Source organism: Octopus bimaculoides, chromosome 4 (genome assembly GCF_046866305.1).
Source record: "Octopus bimaculoides isolate indiv1 chromosome 4, ASM4686630v1, whole genome shotgun sequence".
NCBI classification, from domain to species: domain Eukaryota; kingdom Metazoa; phylum Mollusca; class Cephalopoda; order Octopoda; family Octopodidae; genus Octopus; species Octopus bimaculoides.
Window position 1 is genome coordinate 146,217,537 of NC_142931.1, and position 11,825 is coordinate 146,229,361.

The 11,825-nt window shown below is 38.3% G+C and overlaps 1 protein-coding gene across 6 annotated transcripts in view; it reads right to left on the reverse strand.

Moving 5' to 3' along the window:
* Window positions 1-11,825, reverse strand: part of LOC106881912 (oxysterol-binding protein-related protein 1) — a 214,003-nt gene that overhangs the window by 5,625 nt on the left and 196,553 nt on the right. Inside the window, exons 23-27 of one of the 6 annotated variants that reach the window (XM_089351689.1) lie at window positions 10,883-10,940; window positions 7,572-7,733; window positions 5,618-5,741; window positions 3,722-3,796; window positions 700-790 (exon numbers count right to left, since the gene is read on the reverse strand). In XM_089351689.1, the coding sequence (XP_089207815.1) occupies window positions 700-790; window positions 3,722-3,796; window positions 5,618-5,741; window positions 7,572-7,733; window positions 10,883-10,940 (510 nt within the window). Of the gene's footprint in view, window positions 1-699; window positions 791-3,715; window positions 3,797-5,617; window positions 5,742-7,571; window positions 7,734-10,807; window positions 10,941-11,825 lie in introns of all 6 variants that reach the window. The other 5 variants (XM_089351687.1, XM_089351686.1, XM_089351685.1 and 2 more) reach the window with 5 other exon arrangements.

Here is an 11,825-nt window from a genome sequence, read left to right on the forward strand (position 1 = left end):
TTGGATTTCCTCAATGTCTTCAAGTCTTGTTGAGAATCTTACACTGTAAAGACTGAGCCTTGGTTTCACAGACATAGACTCACAATTCTTCACCTCTTATGACCATTTTCAAAAAGTTTTCATCTTCCCCAACACAAGGTGGTCCTGCACAGACGAAATCCAATCTTTTCGACACGACCCCTTTCTACACACTTTATTTCCAAACACTGCTATAAGCAAGGGAAGTGAGGACACCATAACTCAGTGTTCAAGCAGAACAGAGTTCAAAGTCAATCTGTGCCACGTGGCTTCACTCTGCATGTTTTAGCTTTGTCACTATAGCAACAGTTCTGACGCTTTTTCATCAGACCTTCATATACATTAGCTACCATTTTTATCTACTGGTACCAATTTAAAATATGAATTTAAGAGCCAATAGAAGTCTTTATGTGGTCTCTTGACCTGCTAGATATAGGAGCCATAAATCCTTCCAACCACACACTATTATCTTAACAAATGGAAGGATACACTGATCAATGTAGTCCAAGAAATACTATGCTAAAACAAACAAACAAAAAAAAGAAGCAGACAAATGTTTGCAGCTGGTAGGCTTTTGGATGAAGGCCTTCATAGCCAGGACAACCTTCAGATTAAATGGATCTTTACTCTTGTCGACAAAGAAATGGTTTAAGAAACAACTAATGTCAAAGACAAACTTACACAGGCGTCCATTCTTCTTTCTTTTTCTTCCGTTCTCGGCGAGCTGATCTTTGTTTTTCTTCAAGCCTGTTCTTCTCCATGGCAGCAGTGTCTGGGGAGAAGACAAAGAAAACATATTTTGTCAACTGATGCAACTGTAATCTGAGCGTTTATAATATCACAATGATTTACTACAACAACAACAGGTGTCACTTAATCTACAACCATGCCCACCTCCTTTTATTGAAATAAGTTTTTGTAGTGAAATTAATAAATCAATATTTGTTAGGGTCAAATAGAATAGGGGCTGACCCCTATATTTCTTTCAGTCAGGAAGTGGTGGACGAGATAAAATACATAAATCTCAACAGAAGATTCCCAAAGTGAGAGAGAGATGCAATACAGACTCACTCTCAAAGGTCACCTTAACAGGGCTTCTCTATCTCTCTCTCTCTCAGCACTCAAAGAAATTTCAAAAAGTTACAAAGTTATTCCGTTTGTCAACCACAGGGAATTTCCTGCAACCTCAACACGATAAGGTCTCACACAGTAAAATGAAACGAGCAATTCAGATCAACCCTGATTATCTACCTTCTTTCGTGGTTTATAAAACGCAGTTATATTCTAAAAAAAATGTCTAGAAAACAAAACAAAAAACAGAAAAGAAAATGACCCTGGATGTCCCATAAACTAATTTTATCCCTAATATTTTGAATATCTGCAGCAGAAATTGGGGTTCATCTAACAACCCTGTGCGTCTTTTATGCCATCGAACACCTGAGCAATTAGTTTGTGGCAAATCTAATAACAAGGGAGATCACTCTCGTGGACAACATCGAAATTCTTGAACATTTTTGTAGACAATAAAGACTGGAAGTGGATCTGGTTTTTAAAACAACCTGGGGAAGGTAACAAACATGTCACCAAACCTCACCTATTTCCAAGAACAGCAATATTCCCCCTTGGCCACACATGTTTTTTCATGAAAGACTGGAAATAAACATCATCAACTGTGTGATGGTGATGCTCATTTACACTCATCACATGATACCTAGACAAAGGTATATGCACACACACACACACACACATGATGGGCTTCTTCAAATAAGCTCCATGCACCTCAATCACACAGCCACACCTGCGCCTTTGCTATTATATAATTACAAGAGAGGGAGAGAGAGAAAGACAGCTTGATGCTCTCTGATAACAAAGCTATGTTGATATGTAATCAAAAAAATGGATGTCACATTATTTAATCTTATTGGGAGATTTGCATTGTTAATTACTCGGAGAGGATTATGCTGCTATGAGCTGGTACCATGTAAGAAGCACCCAATCATCATCATCATCGTTTAACGTCCGCTTTCCATGCTGGCATGGGTTGGACGGTTTGACTGAGGGCTGGCAAACTGGGAGGCTGCACCAGGCTCCAATCTGATTTGGCAAGGTTTCTGCAGCTGGGTGCCCTTCCTAATGCCAACCACTCTGAGAGTGTAGTGGGTACTTTGTACGTGCCACTGGCACAGGAGCCAGTCGGGCAGCACTGGCATTGGCCACACTTGAATGGTGCTTTTTACGTGCCACCGGCATAGGTCTTAGTCAGGCGGCACTTGCATTGGTGTTAGTCAGGTAAAATGGTTGGCATTAGGAAGGGCACCCAGCCATAGAAAGTAAATGTAACAAAGCAGACAACTGAAGCTCAGCACAGTCGTCTGGTTTCTTGCATCCTTCCAATCCACCCATGCCAGCTTACAAGATGATGATGATTATATACACACTGACTGGCACCGGTGGCATGTAAAAAGCACTATTCGAGCGTGGCTGATGCCAGTGCCACATAAAAAGCACCCACTACACTCTCTGAGTGGTTGGCATTAGGAAGGGCATCCAGCTGTAGAAACACTGCCAGATCACACTGGAGCTTGGTGCAACCTCCTGGCTTCCCAGACCCCAATCGAACCACCCAACCCATGCCAGCATGGAAAGTGGACATAAAACAATGATGATGATGATGACACACACCACTATATGTTGCTGTTAATTAGCAGATACAGAGATTTCTGTTTGTCTTGACTGTGTTCTAACAATCATTGTTTTCGTGAAGGTGATGATCTACACACACACACACACACACCTATGTTAATATATCCCCTGCATGTACACACACACACACACACACACACACTTATGTTAATATACCCCCTGCATACGTGTTCTTTTTATTTCATTTATGATTTGCTTATTTTAGTAATGTTAGAGTAAATGGATTAGCCTCTATCCCACCACGGGGCCAGCAAATCAGTGTCTTTCCACTCCACTGCTGCGGCAGCAGACCAAACTCTACAACCAACACAAAATGGACAACAGATCAAAGTCTAACTACTAGAACAACAACAACATTAGTTTATTAAACAACAGAGTGGGGGTCATTGGAATGCTGAGTAAAGCAGGTTTTTTTTTCAATAACACTATAAATTATAAAAACATTTTCATTGAATGCTATGGATTACAGTAAGGATAATCCATTGAGATTATCATTATCATGTCAATATCAATTCTGAAGCCAGGCAGGCTCTAGAAATGAAGAAAAGAAAACAAGCAAAAAAAATACAACATCAACAACAATAAAGTTTGATAAAATACCACTACGAAACAAACTGAAACTGGGTGTTTTTTTTTCTTTCATCTAAACAAGACAGAAAGGAACAAAAATATAAAACTAAATCAACTAAAAGAACCGAAGAACAACAAAATCTACAGACGATGGAGATGAACTGAAGACAGACAGACAGACAGAGAAATAGAGAGAGAGAGAGAGAGGAGGGGAGAATACAGAGAGAGAGAGAGAGAGACATAGAGAGTGTGTGTAGCAGTGGTGGTGGGAGTTGACGTGTTTGGTAAGAGGGAGAGTGGTGGAGGGAGGAAGTGAAGAGGAGGTGGAAGAAGAGAAAGAAAAGATGAAGACAACAAGAGAGAGAGAGAAGAGCAGTGGTGGGGTGAGTGCGGCAGCAGCATCCAGACAAATGAGTGAGGTTACATTTACCAAACACCTTCACTGAACGTATTGGGTGACCTCTTTGTTTTTCCTCTAACCTATTCTTCTCAATAGCGGCACCATCTACAAGAAACAGAATCAGCTAGTAGACAACAACATCATATATATGTAGAGAGATATATATTTATTCTGGAACCGGTACATGTATGTTTATATATATATATATATATACGTGTGTATATTGTATTACTGGTTCCAGCCGGTTGGTTGTGGCCATGCTAGGAAACCACCATCACACGTACAAGAATTCATATCAAATGGAACAAAAACAAAACTCAGTGTGTGTGTGTACGTGTGTGTACATATAGCATCATCATCATCATCATCATACACACATACATATTAATCAACATCCATGAGGCAAATGAATTTTGAAGCAGGAAGCATATATATATATGTATGAGCTTGTATATGTGTGTGTATACATATACATGTGTGTATATGTATATATATATGTATACACATACATACACACACCTACATATACATATGTAAGACATAGAAACTCATACATAAAGAATTTGTCCAAGTTCTCTCCACAAATGAAGAACTCAAGACTGGACAAGGTGTTACTCAGTGTAATAGAATTGTTAGCGGTGAAGACCTACAAGGATTTGGTTTTCAGTGCTGTCTGCATATAAATTCTTAACAAATATTGAAGAAAACAAAATTGAGAAAATGAAAGAAGAAAATAAAAGAAAAGGAAGAAAGAAAAAAAAACAACACTGTTTTGATGTAAAAACAAACTAAGGATTCCCAAATTAAAAGAGTTATAATCAGTGATAGACTTCCGAGAATCATATTGTAACACTTTGGAATATTGGCAGAGGAAATGCAACATCCTGTTTAATCTTCCTATTTAATCAACAAATGGAAGACAGATCAAAAAACACAAACACAATACAAATGTCAGTTGAGAAAAAAAAAAAAAAAAAAAAAACACAGAAAAATGAAAAACAACAATAAAAGAGGAATAAATATTTTGTTTTGATTACAGGTGATATATTTTATAAATACAAAGCCAAATGAGAGGGGGGGGGGGGGTGCCAATTTTAACGACTAATTCTTGGGCTGTCAGTTGAATTGCATCAAATCTTCTGTAGCATTCAGATAATATAATTTTGCTATGAAAAAAGCAGTTTGAAATTCTGGATGTAAGCAGAGGCATGAATTGGTCAGATTAAGGGCAGATCTTCACTGTAAAAAGGTCACACAGGGAACTGGAAAGCAAAACAAGGCTAAACACAGAAGAACGAACCAATTCTTGACAAAGAACAAGGCTGAAACCTCATCAAATATACCCCTCTCTCTCTCTCTCTCTGTATATATTTATGTATGTATATATATATATATATATATATATATATATATATATATATATATATATATCTTTTATTTGTTTCAGTCATTAGACTATGGCCATGCTGGGGCAGTGCCTTGAAGAGCTTTGAGTCAAATGAATCAACCCCAGTATTCTTGTTTTTAAAGCTTGACACTTATTCTATTGGTCTCTTCTGCCAAACCACTAAGTTACAGGGAGATAAACACACCAACAGCGGTTGTTAAGCAGTGGTAAGGGAAACACACAGACACACACAAAAAGGGCAACGGTATATGAAGGTCCACCTGAAACAAACGAAGGGGACCTCATGTATTTAAGTTACAGGGTTTTTTTTGTCAAAAGATAAACAAAATGTAAACTGAATGTGAGAAGTAGGTACCTTTTTGACATAATCTGGGTACCTCTACCTAAGTAATTGATGTACCTTGCTGATAAATCCTATAATGACATAAAGTGTATACCCCACCTCCATCCTCAGGTGGGGGTTTGCGTATAAGCAATTGAAGAAACATGCAGACTGGAAAGAAGCAGAACTAACTTACCGATGTCTCCTTGTTCCAACAGACGAATGTCAGGCCGAAGGCGGGAGTCTGTTGGTGGTAACCTGTCTTTGAGGTTATCCGTCAATTCGTTCAGCATCATGGCATACAGGGTGAAGCTGAAGAACTGAAACACAAACGGAAGACACAACATGAAGTCACCACACTGTACTGACCATCGAAATGGCAAAGCAGGACACCGCCACTTTCTCTCTCTCTCTTGGAGACAGTGATTCCATCTAAGAAGAGCAAACATTGAACAGAAGCATATAATTCTTATCCTTGACTACCAAACCGTTCTTCAATCACTCACAACAAACTTGGTTTCCAATTTTGGCACAAGGCCAGCAATTTCGGGAGAAGCAGTCAATTACATTGGTCCCAGGGAACAACTGGTACTGATTTTATTGACCCCTGTTGGAATTTGAACTCAGAATGTAAAGATGGACGAAATGCTGCTAAGCATTTTTTCTGGCATAGTAATGATTCTGCTGGCTCCCTGCTTCCACTCACAACAAATATTAAATGACTGCCATATCAGGCACTGCCAGCCACATACACACACATTCCTCACACAATGGATATGAATAAACATTTTATTTAATCCAACTAACATAATAATAACATGTAGCTAAGGTCAAACATAGACATGTAGCAGATATGACACACAGACTATTTTTGATCTCAATGATAAAAGCCTCAAATTCTAAATTGTTTCCATTAAAAATTTCCCCTCATAATCTCCTGTATGACCCCAGTACTTTCTCTTTAACCCTTTTGATACCAACCCAGCTGAAACCACCCCTGGCTCTGAGTACAAACGTCTTGTTTTCATAAGTTCTCAATTAAAATCTTCCACCAAATTTTAGTCACAATTTATGTTCCTAACACTAGCTTAACCCTTCCATTACTGTATTTCTGTTGAGATGCTCTGTGTTTCTTTAAATTACTTTAAATATAACAAAGAGTTTAGTAAAATAACTTAGATATCATTAAGCTAGTGTTACGAACATAAATTGTGACTAAGGTTTGGTGGAAGATTTTAATTCAAAACTTATGAAAACAAGACATTTGTACTACAGAGACAGTTTCAGCCAGGTTGGTAACAAAAGGGTTAATGATAACTAAGTTATTTTACTAAATTCTTTGTTAGATTTAAAATTAATTGAAAGAAACAAAGAGCATCTCAACAGGAATATGGTAACAGAAGGGTTAAAACATCAGCATAATAATGGTTTCAAATTGTGGTACAAAAACAAGAATTTTAAGGGAGGGGACATAAGTTGATTACATCAAACCCAGGAGTCAAAAGAATGAAAGGCAAAATTGACCTCAGTGGCATTTGAAGCCAGAACATAAGGGGTCAATGAAAAATTATTTACATTATTTACATTTTATGGATATTTGTCCTCATCTTGTTTGTTGTCAACACAACATTTCAGCTGATATACCCTCCAGCCTTCATCAGGTGTCTTGGGGAAATTTTGAACCTGGGTTCTCATTCCTCAGATATTTTTTGTTATTATTATTATTATTATCATTACTATACAGGTCACTGCCTGTAATCGAACTCGGAATCTTGGGATTAGTAGCCCGCGCTCTTAACCACTACACCATATGCCTGTGGGCTTTCCCCAAGACACCTGATGAAAGCTAGAGGGTATATCAGTTAAAATGTAGTGTTAACAACAAACAAGATGAGGACAAATATCCATCATTCCTCATTTCTTAAATATAAAACTATTAACCAATGAAAAATGTTAGTTATTTTAGTAAACCCTCCCAAAATGTTTGGCTTATTGAAACACAGAGTGTATTTCATAAGAAACCTAGTTACGTAAGGATTAAAAGAAATTCTTAATAAGAGTCCTTAAATGAGATAAACTTTTAAAATAAAAAGAAAAAATTAACTGGAGAGAATCAGGATGTTGAAAAAATAATTCCTTGCTTTTCATACCTGATTTGTGGTCTCTGGTCTAGGAAACGCTTTCCAGAGAAGAACTTGTCCTGGTATACCAGGATCAGCATTTGGAAGAACACCAGGAATGTCATCTGTGTCACTAATAGCAGCAGCTGCAGCGCCACCACTGACACCAGCCTCCTCACTGCTTATGCCGTTCTGAGAGAAGAGAAAAAAAGCCATAGAAAGTAGATGCTTAGACAGATAGCTGTGATCACACACACACACACACACAGAGGACATGCAGCAGATGTTGTAACACACAGAGCTGATACTGTGACACACAGGTATGTATCAGCAGTTGTAACAAAGACATGTAACATCTGTTGTGACATTGACATCTTAGTAACTGTTGTGACACTGACATGACACGTGATGTAACAGCTACTGTGATACAGACATGTAACATCTGTTGTGACACAGACAAACATGCAGCATTTGTTGTGACAAAAGTGTCCCGACTGCAACAGGTACAGTTTATTCACAACTAAACTTCAAACAGATTTAATTTTAATAAAGTAACATTTCCTCATCCTCCTCCTCCTTCTCATCATCACTGTTATCATTATCGTCAACACCAACACTGTAATCATCATCATCATCATCATCATCAATGTAACATTTAACCTCCCAGGATTGAAGGGAGGAGGCATTGTGTCACCACAGTCTTTTTTTTAGTAGATGCATATATGAACAAGTATGAATTAATGTGTGTGTATATATATATATATAGGTGCGTGTATGTACACACAATCCCCCACCCCACCCCAAACTAAAATTTCTCATTTCCAAATATCAGTGACAGAAGAGGCTTCAGGAAGTGACACAGCTATGCAGCCAATGAATTATGGGAAAAGAAGTGGGGGGGGGGGGGTCATAAATTAACATATTGTTTGCTACTAAACACACAACTACAAAATGGGAGTGAAGCCTGTTGTCAGACAAGCAGACTGTGGATAGCAGCAAGCAGGCAGGTGAAGTAAAAAGGTGATTGAGGAACTACCAATATGGTCAACGAAGGCCACAAACATAAAATTAGATTGAATAAAACAAAACATATACTATCTTTTGTGTGAATTTGGGGTTAGATAGTTCTGCAAATTTTGGTAACTGTAATGAGTTATTAAAGGGTTTCACAATACACACTTATGAATAGTGAAGCTGTTTGTTAACAAAAGCAAGGCCAAAAAAATCAATGAAAAATAATGACTTATTTTTAATAATTTATTTCATTCCCCCTTCCCTTTGTTCTTATTATTGTGTGAGGCTGAGCAGGATTTGGTAGGGTTGAGCAGGATTTGACAGTGTTGAGCAGGATTTGGCAGGGTTGAGCAGGATTTGGCAGGGTTGAGCAGGATTTGGCAGGGTTGAGCAGGATTTGGCAGGGTTGAGCAAAGATTTTGCGGGGTTGAGCATAAGTGTGTAATTGAGAAGAAGTGTGAAAGGTTGAGCAGGAGAGTGTGAGATTGAGCAGGTGTGAGTGAAGCTGAGGTGTGTGTGAGATTGAGGTGGGAGGGGGCGAGGCTGAGAAGGAATGTGAGAGATTGAGCATGAGTGTGTGAAGTCGAGTGTGAATGTATGAGATTAAGTGTGAGTGAGGCAGAGAAACAAAATTTAATTATTTTTATCTATTTTAAAGCTTATTTTTTTTTCATTAAACATTGCACTTAAAAGAAGCAGCATTTTAATAAGATGATGTCCTAAGAAGATGCAAGGTGACGGATCCTTCTGACAATGTGGTGAGAACAATAAAGGAGTTTGACAGAAGTGATGTTGTTGAACCCACACTGCACCGGAACCAAGTAGATTCAGTTCCATGTTTGTCTACTGGAGACACAGGAACCAAATTAACTCACTTTTATCCACAATTCTCCACATTTCATGACATCATCATCATCGTCATTATTCAACGTCCGTTTTCCATGCTGGCATGGTTTGAACGGTTTGACAAGAGCGGGCAGGCTGGGGGTGGTGGTGGAGGGAGGGGGGCTGCACCATGTTCTAGACATCTGCTTTTGCATGGGTTCTATGGCTGGGTGCCTTTCTTAACACCAACTACTGGGTGCTTTTTATATGATGCCAGCACAGGTGCTCTTCATGTAGCACCAGCAAAGGTGTCCTTCATGTAGCACCAGAAAGGGTGCTTTTTACATGGCACCAGCTCATAGTACACACAGTTTTTACAAGCCATTAGCAAGCGGTTGTAAGGACTGAATCCCCAGCAAAAATTTAGTCAATGCAATGAAGGTTGACCCCAGGTCAGCACTGATTCAGCAAGGACTGTGATTGAAGACAAACGAAAATCATTTCATCTTTTTAATCAGAGACTACATCAGCTAATGTGTCCTGCCTTTCTTTAAGACAGTAAGGTGTGGTCTGAGGGATATTTGGCTGCTATTTCTAATATGTCAGGTGTCCACAGAGAATTTTCTCATTGGTTCAAATAAGTTTGTTCATCAGATGTTGATAACTGGTTATGGATATGAGATTTGTTGATGCTGTTTAGCCAGAGGTCAACCCTCATCAAGTAGACCAGACACTTCAAACATGACCATCTATTTCACCACCACCACCCCCATCATCTTTATCTTTTCTCAAGACAGTGGGAAATGATTTGAGGTAAATTTAGCTGTTATTTTAAGTCAATCAAATGACCATGTGGAAAATTTTTCATTGGCTCATAAAAGCTTTGTAATTTGGACAGATGTATGTTGGATGAAAGATGATAAGAGTGCAGAAAAGGGGTCAGTATGAAGAGGGTTAGTAGAGTTTTTAAACGAATAAAGAAGAGGTTGGGTCTTTCAAATAAGAGAACAGAATAAGATGAAGGGAAAAGATTCGTTTGTCAGCACAGAGAGAAGGATGATGATAATGATGATGATGATGATGATGAGAAATAGGAGTTTGGTGATAGCAATAATGCTGATGGTGATATTGATGATAAAGATAATCAAGTAAAAGAGAGGTGAGGTGTTAGAAGAGGGAACACCCCCACCCCACCAAAAAAAAAAGTGAGAAAGTGACTTTGATTTCTCCTCACTGACTGGAAAGACATCAATGAGTTGAATGCTAAAGAGAGGTGAATGTCCAGTCAGGGTTAACCAGCCGACCGTAACAATCAGCTGGGAAACAGAAACAACACAAAGAGGTTCACTGAAGGTTGTGTGCATTCTAGATGGGAAGTAGAAGAGAATGGTGAAAATACTACAACACTTCCAATGCAAAACCCTTACCCTAGACAAAACTGTAGGGTTGTCAGCTGAGGAGTCAAATTTTTGAGTTTTCAAAAATTGTTCGTAAGTGCTTACATCAACGGCATACAAAGCTTGCACCCAGCTACCAAGGAGGGCTTTCACTTTGGTTTTACTGCAAAAGAAAACAAAAGACATTGTTATAGAAACTGGAAAAACATTCTTTTATTCTTTTAATGGTTTCAGTCAGAGGCTGGGGCCATGCTGGAGCACTGCCCTTCATGTCAATCATTTAATGACCAAATTTCTTTTGCAATTTGTTGCTTTGCTTCAATTAATTTTCGTAAATAACAAAGAATTTAGTAAAATAATTTTGTCATTATTAATCCCCTGACCACCATATTTCTCTTGAAATAAACTGCCTCTGTTTAAAATTAATTTTTTGTAAATAATGAAGAATTTGTCATTATTAAGCTGGTGTTTGGAATTTATGTTAACATGAAATTCTGATGGAAAGTTTTTAATTCAGATCGTTTTAAAACAGGATGTTTGTTTCCTAGAACAAGGACCTGTTGTGCAGGTTGATAGCAGAAGGATTAAGCTTTAAGGATTAAGGATTAATCCACTCACAAGGCTTTGGTCGGCCCGAGGTTATAGTAGAAGACGCTTGCCCAAGGTGCCACGCAGTGGGACCGAACCTGGAACCATATGGTTGGGAAGCAAGCTTCTTACCACACAGCCACTCTTGTATCTATTTTGCTTGAGTAAGAAAAAAAAATCTTCTTTTCCCTCGGACAAAGAGTTTGATTGACAATATCAAGATTATCTTCTCCCTTCAGCATTTGAACTTTTATCTAAATAACTTTTGGTAACCCAGATCATGACTAGTCTATGACTAATCTCTTTTCTGACACAGACAGAATTAGTGCTAAAGTCATTCCAAACAGGAACAACACACTAAAGCAACATAAACTTCAATGGGGAGTAACTAAATGTTGTGAGTGAAAAAAATTTTACGGTCAAAATTAAAGCCATAATGAAAGTTTAAAAAAAATCATTA